Source organism: Rhinopithecus bieti, unplaced genomic scaffold, assembly GCF_001698545.2.
Source record: "Rhinopithecus bieti isolate Rb0 unplaced genomic scaffold, ASM169854v2 scaffold_3878, whole genome shotgun sequence".
NCBI classification, from domain to species: Eukaryota; Metazoa; Chordata; class Mammalia; order Primates; family Cercopithecidae; genus Rhinopithecus; species Rhinopithecus bieti.
In genome coordinates this window covers 2,458,819-2,476,555 of record NW_016805059.1, presented here as the reverse complement: position 1 = coordinate 2,476,555, position 17,737 = coordinate 2,458,819, and the positions used below count along the sequence as shown (strand labels likewise).

Sequence of the window (17,737 nt, the reverse complement as noted above, 5' to 3'; positions counted from 1 at the left end):
AAAAAAAAAGAAAGAAAAGAAAAGAAAATATTTTCTTTTTTTATTTTTCAAACTCTGTACTTTCCTCTAGCACGTCACATGTGCAAATCATCTATTCACTTATTCCTATTGTTTTCCTCACTAACATCCATCCAGTCAGGCTTAGAAAGCAGCAGGTGGGTTGGTGACAGAGACCAGTGGGCTGAGTGTAACAGTGAAAGTCGGTAGGTGACAAGTGAACATGGAAGCAAACTTCTAGTTCCTCTCCTTTCCTAAGCCTAGAAGCCTATGATGAGAAATGGGCTATGCCACAAGTAGTCCCAAATAAAAGATGTAGGTTCCCATTCAGACTTTTCCCGGGAGTCAGAATTCTGCCTTTGCCTTTCATTATTTGGCACGGAAGTCTGTTACCAGTGAAAAGAGATCTGCTCGGGGCACAATGTGTATCTTAAACACATTGTGTTTTAAATCTTGCTGATTAATTTGAAAAGCTCTCTAAGAAAATGCTGGGGTTGAGAGATTCAAAACTGGAGAAGGGGAAGAAGGCAGCATGGCATGGAAGGACTAGGAGGGACATTTGCCTTGTCTGCATGACTTTGGTTTTTATGAACAGAATATATTTACATTTTAATTATGAAATAAGATAAAAATGCTAGGGTAAATTTAACATATAATAAGCTGGAGTAACTATAGGAAGAAAAACTGGTTTAACCAGAAGAATGCTCACAGAAAGCAATAATTCCTCAATCTAAATATGCTAAAATCGTGGTTGATATTTATGGGCAAAAGAGTCTTTATTCTATCTATCTGTCTATCTCTCTATCTATCTATCACTTGCTATATGTGTAAATTCATATTTTCCTAAAAGAGACAAAGCCAGATATATAACAGACATCTAAGTTTTGCTTTTGTTAATGTAAAACTTTGATGAAGGAAGTTCTTTAAAAATAATCAAACCCTGCATTTTATAGGTGAAAACATGATCAGAGGGAAGTAAAGAGACTTAAGGAAGCCAGACTACCAGTTACTAGTAGAGTTTGTTAGAATACAAAGTTCCTGATTCACAATCTAGTGCTCTTGTTTGAAAATTTTGTAGAATTCATATGACATCTTAAAAGTAAATGAGTCTGGGAAGTTTCCAGCAGATATCTGAAATTACTTATTAAAACTAGACAGAACTGAATTCTTCTGATATCTAAATTATATCTAAGTTACTGAGTTCTTGGTCTTCATTCAAAATGCATGTATCTAATACAACTTTTTAAAATGTTTGAGTAAACATAGAGTTTGAAAATAATGAACATGGTATTATCATTGTCATTTAAAATATCCCCACTTTAGCTTGCTTTGTAGTAGCAGTACTTTCAGTATTTGTGAATTCTTTAAGATCATCAAGTAATCAGACCTTTGAAGATTCCATTGTTAAATATCCTGCTTTGGCTAGGCAAGGTGAATTATATTTGTAATCTTAGCACTTTGGGAGGTTGAGGCAGGAGGATCACTTGAGCCCAAGAGTTTGAGAATCAACTGGGCAACATAGCAAGACCCTGTCTCTACAAACAATTTAAAACTTAACCAGGTGTGGTGATGCATGCCTGTAGTTCCAGCTACTCAGGAGGCTGAGATGGGAGGATCATTTGAGCCCAGGGTTTTGAGGTTACAGTGAACTGATTGTGCCACTGCACCACAGCCTGAGTGACAGAGCAAGACTGTATCTCTGAAAAATAAATAAAATAAAACATTCTGTCTCAGTGGTTTTCCAAATCATTGGAGACTTCCAGAATTCCTAAAATTTTGCCACAACGTATCCCAGACTGCCCCTTATATCTAGGAATGGCACAAATCTGATCTTTCATCAGTCTGGACTTTTAGTTTCATGTATATAGACATCGTCATCAGACTCAAGTAACTTCCACTTTCTGCTTCCTCTGTCATTTTCTGCTTAAATATTACAATTTCATTTCCTCAGTTGTAAGTCATTAGAGCAGTGGGATAGTGTTTGGTACAAAGCTATTTTAAGGTAAAATGTCTAAAAAATATATTTAATATCCTTAGAGCTAGCTTCATTTGCCCTTCTTTGTCAGTGTTTGGGAAAACAACTCCAGGAGTCCAGAAATTATATCTGTCTCACTTGATGGAGAGGTGGCAGGTTCACATAAACAGCTCATATCCCCCTTGCTATGTTGCTGTGGTAACTGTGATCCCTGTGCATGGAAATTTGTTTCAGAGGTTGAAGACAGACACAATTGAGATGGTTTGTGTAATAAATCTAAATGGAAAAGAGTTAAGAAATGTGACTATTGATTCTGCACTAGTCACTTTTAATTGCATATGAGGAGTAGAGGGAAGTTGGTTGGAGGTTTTGAGGAAAGGGGTGGTGTGCTGAGGGTGAATGGTAAAATAATTTAGACAGGGTATCCAAACGACACTGACAAGTAGGAAGTGTTTTACCAGTGACTGGGAACATCACGTTATTTTTTGCTTTCAGATGCGAATTGGACTGCATTCTGGATCAGTTTTTGCTGGCGTTGTTGGAGTCAAAATGCCCCGTTACTGTCTTTTTGGAAACAATGTCACTCTGGCTAACAAATTTGAGTCCTGCAGTGTACCACGAAAAATCAATGTCAGCCCAACAACTTACAGGTAGTAATTTTGTTAAACACCTAAAATCTCTTGTTTTTGTTTATATACAATTGTCATTTTCCCCATTGATTTGATTCATTGTTCATAACTTTTTTCTTCCTTAATCATAAAGAAAAAAGAAACGTGATAACTTTTATCATCCTCACTTTAACTTTTTTACACTGCTTATTAGCCTAAGAATGACTCGCCTGAGGTGTTTGTGGCCCAGCCATAAATCCAGGACAGATATTACCTATTCTTCCATCATTCTTCTTTTAGAAGCGTATATTAACACTCTCAGTACGTTGATAGGTGTTCTGACATCAGCTAGTACACTGCAGTGAAGTTCTGGCAGTAACCACCCAGACTGAGCACAGTCATAACCACAAGTTAAAGGGCACAGAACCCAACAAGCCTGCCCTTAATTCAGATGCTAGCCACCCTTCGGGACCTAAGTGTGCATTTAGACTGACTGAGGTACAATTTTGGCGGTTCCCATGAACCTCTCAAGTTAGATGATTAGCTAAAATGACTCAAAAATACTTAGGGAATTGCTATACTTACTATTACAGTTTTATTTTGGAGGATACAAAATCAGAGCCAACCAAATGAGGAAACAGATTGGGTAAGGTTTGGGAGGGTCCCAGATGCAGAGCTTCCATAGAATCAGAACTTATCTCCCTCCGACCACATCAATGGGTTTACAAACCAGGAAGTTCTACCACACTGAGCTTTGAGTTTGATGTATGGAGTCATTGTTTTCATTATGTAAGCATGATTGGTTGAATCACTGCCGTGTGACTGAACTCAGACACCACCCCCACTCTCCTCCCCAGAGGTTAGGCTAGCACAAAACCCCAACCTTCTATCCACAAGACTGATTTTTCTGGGGTCCTGCCCCCATTCTGAGTCACCTCATTAATATAAACTCAAATGTGATCCAAGGGCCTCATGGAAAACAGATACTCCTATAACTCAAAAAATTCCAAGAGTTTTAGAAGCTCCCTCCCTGCAATCAAGGACAAAAGCCAGTCAAATGCCCTATCATACAGGGAAGAATTTACCAGAGGAAAACTAGATGGTCATCAAGGATTTTTCAAAGATCGCAATTTTATGCACTGGCAGCAAGTGTTAACACAGTCAGAGGAGCCATGTGTCATCTAGCATCAGAAGAACCTCTATTTTCACTGTCTCCTTGACAATATGTAGTGTACAGCCTGCGTCAATAAAATCTGCCATTTTGGTATCACTTATCCCTTTAACCAGAAATTAAACCAATCTGTGGTAAGTAGAAATATATCTATCATGTACATTTTGTCTCACTATATTGGAAACTCTTAAGTAACAAAGAAGTTTTTCAGATCTATACAGTAGCTAAATTACACCAAGCAAGTTAACTTTCTTATTCTCAGAGGTAGCTCTTTAATAGTGTCTTCTCCCTTCTTGTGCATTTATTTATTTAGTTAGCTTTTGAGACCAAGTCTTGCTCTGTGGCCCAGTTTGGAGTACAATGGCACAGTCTTGCCTCACTGCAACCTCTGCTTCCCAGTTTCAAGTGATTCTCCTGCCTCATCCTCCCAAGTAACTGTGATTATAGGCGCCCGCCTCCATGTCTGGCTAATTTTTGTATTTTTAGTAGATACTGGGTTTTGCTGTGCTGGCCAGGCTAGTCTCGAACTCCTGACCTCAAGTGATATGCCCGCCTTGGCCTCCCAAAGTGCTGGGATTACAGGAGTGAATCACTGCATCTGGCCTTCTCCCTTCTTAAAGCACCAGCATCCTTTCCTTTCCAGCCCAGACTCTCAGTTGATAATCTTGCCTCATATTTCACCACCAGAATAGAAGTCAGATAGGAACTTTGCCATCTTCATGCTGTAGGTTATCTCAGCAGAGCTACCCCAGTACCCATTTCTTCCTTCTTTGTTCCCGTTACATGGGGCCAGCTCCCCTCCTGCCCCTGGTTGATACAGCTTTGCTGTGAGTGCTATTTCCTCTCACCTTCTCATTAACTTTTCTGCGGAAATTAACTCTTTCTCTCTATGATCAATTTCTCTCTGATGAAATGATTATTCCCAACAGAATACAACCATATCTATTAAAACTCTTGAAAAATAAAAACTTCCTTGTTTCCAAGTCCAGCTTCTGCTACAATTTTAAATTTCTGCTCTGTTTTATAGCAAAACTGAAAGAAGTTGTCTATACTCACTATCTGTATTTTTTCCACCTCTTATTTTCTCTTCAACTCACTCCAATCAGTGTTGACTCCACTCAAACGGTTCTTATCAAGGTCATCAGTGTGCCCTGCTAAAATCATTGTCAGTTGGCCAGGCGCGGTGGCTCATGCCTGTAATCCCAGCACTTTGGGAGGCCGAGGGGGATGGATCACGAGGTCGGGAGATCAAGACCATCCTGGCCAACACGGTGAAACCCCATCTCTACTAAAATACAAAAGTTAGCCGGGCGTGGTGGCAGGCCCCTGTAGTCCCAGTTACTCAGGAGGCTGAGGCAGGAGAATGGCGGGAACCCGGGAGGAGGAGCTTGCAGTGAGGAGAGATTGCGCCACTGCACTCCAGCCTGGACGACAGAGCAAGACTCCGTCTCAAAAAACTCTGTCAGTTTTCTCTCCTTATCATCTCAGAAGCATTTGAATAGGCTAAGAACTGCCTCATTTAAACATGTTCTTCTTTAAATTTTTGGCACCGCACTCACCTAGTTTTCTCACTACCCCATGTCTACTACACCTCAGTGACTCCTGTTGGAACTCCTTCCCTACCAAACCTTTATTGTAGTGCCCAGAGCCTCTGTTCCTGTTCTCTTCTGTGTCTGAACTTTTATGACTCTAACCATTTTAAAAAAAATCTTTAGCCCATCCTATGATTCTCCGCAGAGCTACAGACATATATATCCTATTACATATTTCCACTTGGATGACTAATTGACATATTAAAATGAACTGGACCGAATTAGAATGAGTGATTTCCCACACAGACTGATGAAATCCACTTCCTTCCCACCCAGGCAAACTTACCAATCACCTTAAAATGGTATCACCAACCACCTAGTTACTCAGACCATCGACCTTACAGTGATCATTTCTTCTCCTCTCTTTAAAGAGACACTCCTTAACTATCATAACTATAGCAACAACCTTCTCCTCACATACACTCTCATTATCCTATTTCATCTTCTCAGTTCACACCTGTATCTGAAATTGTCTTATGCAGTATTTATTTATGTGTTGAGTATCTGCCTCCCTTTGCAGAATGTTAGCTTCCTGTTGTACACATTCTAGATCCCCAGCTCCTAGATAAGCGCCTGGAACACAGAAGGAAAGCAAGAAGTATGTACTGGTTGACTGTTGACTCCTGGATATGAAAACAACTCAGTATAACCCGAGAATTGGAAAAATCCCTGGGTTTCATTGTAATGGTAATTGGCCTATGGTCCTACCGGGTATAATAGATAGGGATAAGATTCCATACCCTGAGATAATATGATTCTACTCTCTCTGTAAGCGTTAAGAGGAATCATTCTATTAAGTAGGAGTCAGTTACCTGTCCTTTCACTGATATCTGTGTTTCTCTTTCAATGTGCAATGATGTGTTATGTGTGTATGTGCATGCTGAGAAATCCTACCTTACGACAAAACTTCTACACATAAAAAACATATTTTCCTTTTTCTTCTATATTGTTTTTAACAGTATAAAACTAAACTCTTTAAAAATCTGGCATTTTGTATCTCAAAGTCTGGTGGTCTTGAGTCATGTTAGGAGGCACTGATGTTAACTACTCATTTTTCTTCAAAATATAATTCAGGATTTCATGTATTTCAGCAGAGGACCACAACATGTTGACATATACTTTTGGCAACAGGACAATGCTCATGACTTAAATCTTAGATTCACTATATTGGCAATGTTACTAGAAATGCACGTACAGGTTTGTATAGCATAGATGGTGTTATCTTTTAAATAAATTTTTTATTACTGTAGTAACACATGCCCATTTCAGAAAATTTACAAAATTAGTAAATTATAAAGTAAATAATAGGAATAAGTCATAATCTCACTACCCAGAGATAGTAACTATTAACATTTCTCTTTCTTTGTTTCAGTTATGTTTATATGCACATACATGGATGACATTGAAATTTTAATTTAATTTATATTGAACTTCAGCTCATTTGCTGAAGTCATTTCTACTTTTTATAGACAAATACGATATATCTTTTTTCCTTTTGTATTGATTTCAATACTAATTTACTTTCCTTTTATTCTCATATATGAGGTATTTATGTCTTGCCTAAGGGAAAGCAGTAGTTAATACTGTCTTATTTAGGCAAAATATAAATACTTAATGTGAAATACTTTTAACAGCTTTTTAAATTTCTTTCTTTGAGAGATACTTCACTTTTCTTCCATGTACTAGGAAAACTTAAAATAATTTAAACAATTTAAATTTCAGTTAAACATCCAATGCTTTGGGAAATTTAGTCAACAGTAGCGGCATGATTTTAGTTTTACTCAAAGTACAGTACAAGAAGCGGATGCTAAAGAAGGTGTACAGATACAAAACACAGTTTTCTTTGGAGAGCTTTATTGATGATACATTAAATTCTGGAATGATATTTCTTTAATAATACAATAATCTGTTTAATATTGAATGTAGCTTCCATGATATATTTCTGAAATACAGGTAAATTTAGGACACAGAATACATACCTATACCCCAAAAAACCCCGTATCTTCAAATTTCCACTTCCAAATTCTAACCAGTGATTCAGAATGTAGCAGGGTAGTGACAATTATACATTACTGTCTTTTAAACATTGTCAGGAGTTTTACTTTAATTTTAGGGGATAATATTCTGCATTTTGTTTGCTTTTTTGAAGTAAGGAAAACTATTACAGACTAATAGAGACTACATCAGATCAGTGGGTCAGTGCATCCATGTCTACTACATTAGATCCAGGTCAGTGGGTCAATGTTAGAGGTTTATGTGGTGATCCAGGGATCATTAGAAACAAAAATGGCAAGTGGGGAGGATGCAGGGATGCTGTCCAGTGTGTGGAGTAAACAGGCCTAGGATCTCTTATTTGTAGGACAAGTCTGAGCACATTGTGCCAGAGAAGCAAGAATTGAATTCTGTAAGAAGAAAGAACGAAGTGAATAAAGGAATATAGGAAAGATAACAGAGAATTGGAGCATTGATGCAGTAATTTGGGGAAAATCCTGTCTGGTGAAGAAGGTGTAGAGAAAAATGTCCACCCTATGAAGACATTTGGGCTGTTGCTGCCTTTTTTGGGTGTTGCTGTCCTCAAACTTTCATCTAAATGGTTTGTTTTTCTAAATGGTTGTTCTTGTCTATTCTGATTTTTAAAAAGGCAATATAATGAATATTTCTAACTCCATAACATTCTAATTATGTTTGTCTGCTAAGTGTCTTTAAAAAGCATAGAAGTTGTATTCAGAAGACATGCCTTAGAGTCCCACACACAGCACTTACCAGACGTGCGATCCAGAGCAAGGCCTTTAATAAATTCAAACGATGCACTTTAAAGCCACTTGTAAAGGCTGAATATTTTTATATAATACATATAAATATGATATTATAATTGTCATTACCATATTTAGTAGGGAATGTTGGGTTGCTGTAGATAGAAAAAACAGTAGATTTTATCAATCACCTATAGTTTTATACATTTTATTTATTAGACTCATAGTTCTATACATTTTATATTTAATTTTAAACATAGAAAAAAGCAAAGAAGATGACACTCATGTAGCCAATACTAATATTTAAGCATCAACATATTGCTATATTTATTTCAGGTTTCTGTTTTATAAAAACAATAAAATGTAAATAGATATTAATATAATGAAATATAAATATCAACTATTACATGGTCCCTGTCACACGCTCTGACACAGTGGATCCTATGTGCTTTATAGCTTGTAGGAGCTGAGAATATGTACTCTGTGCAGACAGTCTCCCAAATACAGACGCATGTTCAGTAGCTTCTCCACAATTCATTAATAAGATGTCACTTCTGCTTTCCAGGAAGGAAAATGAGTAGAGAGAGGCAGGAATATCACTTTCATTTAGGTCCTGTCAGGTAGAAAAATAAAGCCAGAGGAAAACAGATTCCCAATCAACATGTCCATATCCTTTTATGACTTGCCTTGAATCCACTCAGTATTATGTTTCTGAGATAGTTTCCTTGATAAAATGTATACCTAGTCATAAATCTAGATCATTCATTTTAACTATTGCTAATGGAGTGGTTTGCTGGTAAACTAGCTTTACAGGATGAGGTAGAGAATCCATGATTCTAGCATTTGCCAATCTCCTTGGTGTTACTATGTCCACTCTGGCAGGTTTCAGGCTATGGATAGCTTAACTGTCTTACAAAGTTCCTGAATGTTTAACAACTGGTTCTCACAAGCCAGTATGAACCAGATCTAGCATGTTACTATATGTGCATGTGATATAATATGTATTCTAGAGTATGAATGAGCCAGACCCTATCTTCTACCCATGTTTAGTTAGAGTGTATCCAATTTTTCATTATTACAAAAAGTGATTCAATAGATATCTTAATATGTACGTCTTTAGATAATATAACTAAAAATGGTATTCCTAGACCATAGACTATACCCAGTTTCAACCTTACTAAGCATTAATTAGCTGTTCAGACTGATTTTACCAATCTACACTCCACCAACAGTGTAGGAAGGGTGCTATTCCCCAAGGCCTGATATTGTCAGACTTACTGTTACCAATATGATAGGTGTGGCATGATTTCTAATTGATGCTTAGTCAGTTTTTAAAAATTAATTTATTTAATTTTCACAACTGTGCTAAGGAATATGTACTATTATTATCCCCATTTTAAAGCCTGGACAATGGACATCTTTGCTGCTAGAGCTATCAGACTTTGAAGCTTATACTTTTAATACTGCGTAATTCTATAACTTTTCATTATATATTTTCAGATAATAGTCACTCAAAAATATTTATACATTCATGACTAAGACATCATTTTCATTAGTTTTATTGTTTAGCAGATTACATATTTATTGATGTACTGATGAAAATTAAACTGTCTTTCTTGAGACAGATTTCTATTCAGTTGGTTTCTTCAGTACATAGATGTTGTCACAGTGCCAAAATCTAATTCAGCATCATCATTCTATTTAATTTAGACATGGCATTACCGACTGGTGAGTAGAAGACCATGGTCTGTTTGGGTAAATATAATAAATGCTTTTCTGTAGAAGTTGGTTGAGAGCCCACAACTATGCAACATTTTTTCATCCATGCTCTGAATATTAGGTTAGAGAGAAGTCTTACTAAGTTCTCATTTGATGGAAAGCTAGGGAAGCAAATGGGACGAGGTACCAATAGCTTAATCAGTAAGATTAGAATTTAAAATGGGTTTAGCATAATGAACAAGTAGTAAAGTAGCAAACAATATAATTTGGTAAACAGACGAATTTCAGGAGAAAAAATATTGCTAAAAATCATTAGTAAGTAGAGTGGCGATATGTACAATTAAATCTCACTTGAGTCCTGCTAATCTACAATTCATAAAAATTCTATTGAAAGATTCAAAAGTTGCTGTCACATCGTTTTTGTCATTGTAATTTCGATTCACAATTTCTTGCCCATGATTACTTTCTTTGCCCGTGATTACGGTAATATTTACAAAATTAATGAATTAATAAATGGACATCTTACGTCTTTCAACTCAGGAAATCTTAATACTGTCATGGGTATGTGTGGATACTTTGCTATTATTAAATCTTTGGATTATTTTTTCACTACTGCAAATTGCACTGTTGTGTGGATATTATTTTTGCAAAAATGTTTTATAATTTTTTCCAATGTAAGTGAAATACATTAGTTGACACAATTTTCTTATTGTGAAGTGATTCTTCACTGTCCTTCTGTATATTCTCAGTAACATTCAGTTAGTTATATTGCCTTCTTTTTAAGAGCGGATAAACATTTATGTCAGTATTATGTTTTAATATTTTTATTTTAATATTTTCAGATTACTCAAAGACTGTCCTGGTTTCGTGTTTACCCCTCGATCAAGGGAAGAACTTCCACCTAACTTCCCTAGTGAAATCCCTGGAATCTGCCATTTTCTGGATGCTTACCAACAAGGAACAAACTCAAAACCATGCTTCCAAAAGAAAGATGTGGAAGATAGCAATGCCAATTTTTTAGGCAAAGCATCAGGAATAGATTAGCAACCTATATACCTATTTATAAGTCTTTGGGGTTTGACTTATTGAAGATGTGTAGAGCCTCTGAAAGCACTTTAGGTTTGTAGATGGCTAATGAGCAGTATTAAAATTTCAGGAGCCAAGTCACAGTCTACTCTTTCTCCCATTTAACATGACAAAATGTACTCACTTCAGTACTTCAGTTCTTCTGGAGAAAACACACACACACACACACACACACACACACACACAAAGTTAAAAAGTTACTTTTGGGGGAGTATTTCTGTTATATAACCATCACTTACTACCTGTACTCAAAATTCAGCACCTTGTACATATATCAGATAATTGTAGTCAACTGTACAAACTGGCAGAATCACCTGCAATCTCATATCCTGGTGGAATACCATGGTTATGAAAGTGTGTTTGTGATAGTGTTGTCTTAAAAAAGGTTTCTAAATAGAAATTACATTCTTTGACACCCTCAGTTCTTTGAAACTTTCAACTCTGCATTGTATTGCATTTTCTCATTTAACTGGTAGTATATGTTTGAATATAGGCTGACATTTTTTTCTCTATTGCACTTTCCCCTTTTTTTCTTTTTAGAAAATAAGCAATTAGGGATTAGATGCAATACAATTATAAAATAGTTCTGTAAATATCAAATATTATTTTAGTTCTTGAAGTTAAAATACTCTCCATAGTAATGTGTGTTATAACAATAAATATTTCTTTGTTTGACATGTTTAAAATTCTACAATGGCAAAAGCTATTTTAATCCATATTAGCAATTTAATTCCTATTAATTCATTTTACTATCATAATAGCAAAGTATTCCAAATAAAATAGGTTTCTATCTTCTATTAAAATGCAGTAATACTATTCAAATCTAATTGAGCTGGAAGCAACATGGGAGTAAAGTAATCATACAGAGGACTCACCATAAAGGACATTGGTAAAACATTTACATATGTACACACACATGCAGGCACACTTGGGACAATATGAACCTACTTCAGCAGACATCTTCTATTGCCATGCTGAGACATTTAAAGTTTTAAGAAGAAAATCTAAGTACAGAAGTAGAAAATAAGACTTGTTCGTTCGGTGGATATCTCATTTTTCTTGAGTATTTGTGCTGAACATTTTGGTGCACGTCTATGAACTAAGAATCAAGTTTTTGTCTCACTAAATATACATATATGAAGTGTTTTATTCTACTTGAAATATCCTGATTTAAAAAAAAAAAGATTGTTAGTATTGATGAAGCAAATGAGGCAGTGACTACATTATGGAAATGTCTAAGTATTTTTTCCGGAGCTTCAACTTTTTTCTTTTTTTTTTTTACATAAACCTTGAAGCAGTTAGGAACTTTTATTTTTAATTAGGTCAGTTGAAGTTCTCTGGTGAACTAAAAAAATCTACATTTTGGCTGGGGATAAGGATTTGATTTTAAAAAGAGCTCGAATTTAAAGCAAGAAAAAATGAACATTGTAGTTTTAAAATCAATATTAGCAGAGCCGTAGATAGGCGGAACTCTTATTTGGGGTTCTGAGAAATAACTCAGTTTAAAAGTTCTTTAACTGCCTCCGTTAGTACCAGGCTAGCCCATGGTGACATCAGGAATATTCATTACTGATTGGCCTCTAGTATTCCAAGGGTACTACTATAGATATTACAATGATGCTGTTTACTAAGTGATAACCCAATGTCTTACAGGACTGACTTTGACTCAATAAACACTCACCCTATTATTGGAAGGTACCATAGGCCTTGAAGAAGTATAGTTACATCCTCACAAATACATGAAGCTAAGTCACTACTTACAAGGAAAACAAAAATGTAAATACATGTTTCTTTCTGGAACAGAACTCTTACTATGGGGAAATAATAGAAATAAAGAAAATATAAAAGCATGAAATGGAATGTAGTCTTGATCAAACATTTCAGCAGACCTCAGTTTGCACTCAAAAAGTTTATAATTCAATCAGAATTTAAAAAGTATTTTGTGTGTTTGTGATGTATTAGCGTATACACAAAACAAATGAGGGGAATGTATATACTCTTGGTGAAAAGTTGTATGGGAGTTTCTTGTACTATTCCTGCAACTTTTCTATGAATTTAGCATTTTATCTACATAAAAAATTCCCAAAAAATATATTTTCACAGAGAAGTTAAATCATCTGTGATAGGTTCACCACACCAGCCTACAAAGACCCATTAAACACAGAATAATTTGTGGATCTTAAAGAGGATGAACATACATTTCCATGACAGAGTCCATACGAAATTCACAATTCAGATGCTAAAAAATTTAAGGAATTTCTTTTTTTCTCTGTCTTATCTGCTTTGAAGCATAGAGATTAGGGAGAAACTTTTCAGATCCAGACCACTGATGGTAGCCAGAGTAGAGACCCTGGAGAATAGATTCTTAAAATAAATAAGGGGCCCAAGTCAGAGCTTTGATGTATTGGGGATAGAAAAGTAGTGGACAAACAGCCTGTAATCAGGTTGGGGACTACTGATACTGAACTATGTTGCCATTTAACTATCCTAAAAAATAAGACTGGGTCTCAAGACTGCTTCCGTAACAGTTTCTCCTGAAAATCCAGGGGCTGAAAATCCTTCTGTTCTGGTTATATAGTTTCCATTCATGGCTTCTTGTCCTGTTATTTTTTGTGTTAAGTACACTATGTAAATTAGCTCCTTACACATTTTTCTCAGGCAAGCACGGAGGTATACTCAAGTTTCCTAAAGATGCTTTGCATCAAGAAGCAAAGGGAAATACAGAATTAAAATGTTTCTTCCCATTTTGCTTTGTCTTTCTATATCTATCTAGACTTTGTAAGAAAATGCAAAGTGTATTTTTAAGAAAACACAAATAAGAATAGATTCATTTACTCATTTTCGTTTATTCATTCATCAAGAATTTATTGAATGCCTACTATGTGCCAGGAATATTACTATATTTTTGAAATTTAAAGATAAAGTATGGCCCAATCTATCAAGAACAGAAAGTGAGAGAAAAAGGTAAGACATAATTACAACATTCTGTGGGAGCACAAAGTAGGGAGGACTCAGTTCTTAGAAAAGTCCTTTGGTCTTAGAGTTCATCAAGCAGAGAACGGGAAGGACATCATCCAGGAAAATAAATTAGCAGACACAAAGAGATGGAGTATTGGGGGTGCATAGTACATTCTGGAGAGCCAGTTGCCTGGGATGAGTTGGGAGGGAGGAGAATAAGGACAAAAGACCATCTGGGCAAAAATCACCAAGGGGTATGTGTGTCATGTAAAGGTGTGCCATGATAGTTATTAATATTGCTATTATAATATTAATATATAGTAATTAATAACTACATATGACACAGCTTTACATGACCTTAGTTATCAACATTACCATAATAGTAATATTAATGTCTATAATAACAGTTATTATTATTCACTTGAGGCACTTGTTCAAAATAGATCTTACAAAAGAAAAAATAAAAGAAACAGCAACACGAGTAAAATTAGATCCATTGGCTTCTGTCTCCCTCTCCAACAGTTTTAAAGCTACTAGATAAGAGAGACATCAAGTCTTAAAGGAAGAGAATGGTATGATCAGATGTGTGTTTTCCAAAGACTATCAGAAACAGCATAGATAAGGATAGATAGGGTGGATATTTACTTGCACAGGTGACTGAATGAACATCTGTTTTTACCTCAAGGGAAAATGATTCATTTTATATCCTGGATATTTTACCATAAGTATAAGCATAAAGCTGGGATGTCTGCCATTGGAATTTTATATCACTCTCAAGGCTGTTAGTCTTTCAGATCCTTTGGTAGGGAGGAAAGAAGAGTTGCTTCAGCATTTTAACCTTTCTTCCAAATTTCTTCCCTGATATTTCCAGCCACACCAAGGCAAAGACTTCCCAGCCCTGTCCCAGGTTAGGTTAAAAGAAGGCATAGGACGGAAAAGGGTGGTCTGTGGTAGACCCAGCAAATCATAGAGATGAATAAACAAGAGTGTCTGGTCTAAGTAGTGCCTGAGGAATAGACATCAATCCTCTGAGATTACCAGCTGGAAACCTGCCCAGATGGAGCTTTAATGCAAAACTCCAGTGAAGTCCAGTGCTATATAATGCTTTAAATCCACCATCAAGCCCTTGCTGATGCAAATGTTAGTAGCCCAAAACAGAATGAGATAATGAATTACTGCAGTGGTTTTAGGTGCATGGGTTACACCCACATAAATCATTTTAATAAGTAAAATTGAATCCTTGATACATATTTGTTGAGGAGCTTGTTAGCTCACTACTTTTCACTGAACACTAAAACATGGATCATTTATTTCACCTCATTTTGCACTTCGATGCAATTTCACTCTTTAGGTGGTTGTACTTGAACAGTTAAATTAAGGCTGACTTTAAGGGTGAAGGGATGGAGAACACAGCATATGTGAGAAGCGGGAGGGCAAGATGCCTTGCAATTCCTGTGAGGAGGGACTTAACCATCTCCTCCAAAACAGAAATTCAGTGCTACTGAGACGGTAGCAAAGTGCAGCTCTCTTGTTAAAACACTGGCTAAAAGCAGGGACTGCTTAACTTACTAAGCAGAGAAAACCAAAATGTCATTTTCAACCAAAATTTAGTGTTAGAGTTTATGGTCTTTGTTATGATACTTTTCAAGACCTGGGAAATATTTGTATCCTTTAGTGAAAAGGGGAGGAATCAATTACTGAAAACCATAAGCTTACAGCAATGGAGACAATTAGTCCTTTGTCATCTTTGTTGAGTTGTTTTCTTCTGTTCTTAGCACGTCAGCTACTAGATCTTGGGTGAACTGTTGCTCCTCTTTAAATGATTCTTTTATTATATTGATGATGTGCACTCATTCAGCATTCTCATTTTAAGTTGCAGTAATCACTGTACATTTTATTGCCATCTATATTTCCCTCAAAACAGCTTTGCCGGTAACAGCCACACCTGCATCTGTTTTGACTAGCCCGCAGAGCCCACACATTTTTCAACCAAAACTATCCCATTACCTTCTTATCTATATCCATTTGTTTTCATATATAGTGCCTGCCAAGATAGTAGCAAGAGCTTTATCAATGTATAGATTTCAATCAGAAAAACCTAAGCAAAAGGGAAAAAAAAAAAGTGATATTCTAAAAGCCACACTTCTTTTATCACCAGTGCAGTTTTTTCCATCATCATAAACTTAGTTTTATGAAAATGTTAATATCTTGGATTTAAACATTGGAGTAGACATCAGGACAAAATTTAAATGGCATATCCAGGACTTAATCTCAGATGTTCTGGTAGGAGATATTTAGATAAGGTTGTGGCTGCCTGTCAAGTTTTTTAAATTTTTTAATTACATATTATCAGAAAATCAAATCGCAGATGAGTCTTCCAGATTGTGAGGAAAATTACTTGGCCAAAAATGACTTTGCATAATCCCCAAATCTTAAAGTATCTGCTCAGATGTTTGTTCCATCTGAAATCCTGCCAAATCCATCTGTACTGAGGAAAGAACTATGAGTTAGTTTCAGAGAAAGTGAAAACAAAACAAAGCAAAACAAAAAGGCTGTTACAGAAGTTGGACAGTCCAATGTGTTAAGTATGATACACCTGGAACAATAGCAGCAAAACTGAAGCTCTTTGGAAATTATGGCAACAGTGATCTAGGTATTTTGGGCCTTTAGAAATAGTGATTCCCAGTGATACAGGGATGTGCAGCATTGAGACACTGCTTAATCACAATGAGCTGCCATCTTCCCTGAATAAATTGTATCTTATAACATTGAAGTGAATGAAAATGTATTAGTATTTGAGAATTTACTATTCCTTCACCTCCTTGCACATGTAAATTAAAGATGTTTTGGAAAATATGAGAACTTGATATTCACTTCCCTAGAACACTATTCTCCAACCTTTTAGATTCCTGTGATCTATTGATAAAATATTGTAGCACAACAATTCTGTAGACTGATACATGCTACTCTCAATCCATATAGTACTTATTAGTACAGCTTTTCTTTTCTAAATGAGCATAAATATAAATAGAAATTCTCATATTTTCTTCACCTAACTCAGTGAATCATCTTTATATTTTACTTGGGAAACTGCTACAGTTGGTCAGTGGGTCTTTACTTTTGTCACTTTGAGAACTGGATAAAAGACATAGACTATCACCCCTCCAAAAATGTGCATATGGCCCCATACAAGACACATATACTGCCAGAGCTTGGAGAACTCCCTAGAATCTACTCTTAGACCACCCTAGTGAAGTACCATAGACCATATTGTCTAGATGGGACAAAATAATAAATTTGGACTAAGAACTTACTGTTTAGAGAGAGAAAATAGTAAATAATGTTCAAAATGAGAAGACAATAAATAACTGACAAGTCTGTGACTTTTGGTTTAGATGAGACCACTTTTGATTTTTGAGGAATAAAAGAAGTTAGTTTTTTGGTCCTGATACATAAAATAATTCATGGGGTTTCACATACAGACAAGTAGTTTTCTTTTCAGCAAATATTTAACATATCTCTCAACATACTTTCACCAGTTTTTGGTAAATACACATTGCTGTAGGTATACCAAGTTTTTGTTATGTTAAGTAACTAATTTCATGTTTTCTGTATATATAAGTATAGCTATTGGACCCTGCATTGAAAACCTTCTTAGTACTAACAACATTCCTTTTATTATTACCTTCATAGTTGCTTTATATGACATATTTATTTTGAGTTCTACTTCTGGCAGAGTTGCAAAGTCTATGAGAATGTTACTTCCTGTCTCAGAAGCTTGTTAGATATTGCTGCCACCTAAATATTGTAACAAAAGTGTTTAAATAAAAATCTTCTTAAAATTTAAAATGAGTTATGTTTAAAAGAAAATGAACTTT

The 17,737-nt window shown here is 35.7% G+C and overlaps 1 protein-coding gene across 9 annotated transcripts in view; it reads left to right on the top strand.

The window, feature by feature from the left end:
* GUCY1A1 (guanylate cyclase 1 soluble subunit alpha 1) overlaps window positions 1–17,708 on the top strand; it is a 75,133-nt gene extending 57,425 nt beyond the window's left edge. For 8 of the 9 annotated variants that reach the window (XM_017871054.1, XM_017871056.1, XM_017871061.1 and 5 more), the window contains 2 exons: window positions 2,468–2,622; window positions 10,658–17,708. In XM_017871054.1, coding sequence (XP_017726543.1) covers window positions 2,468–2,622; window positions 10,658–10,859 — 357 coding nt within the window. In that variant the 3' untranslated portion in view covers window positions 10,860–17,708. Of the gene's footprint in view, window positions 1–2,467; window positions 2,627–10,657 lie in introns of those variants that run through there. The other variant, XM_017871057.1, reaches the window with a different exon arrangement.
* The last annotated feature ends 29 nt before the right edge of the window (window positions 17,709–17,737 follow it).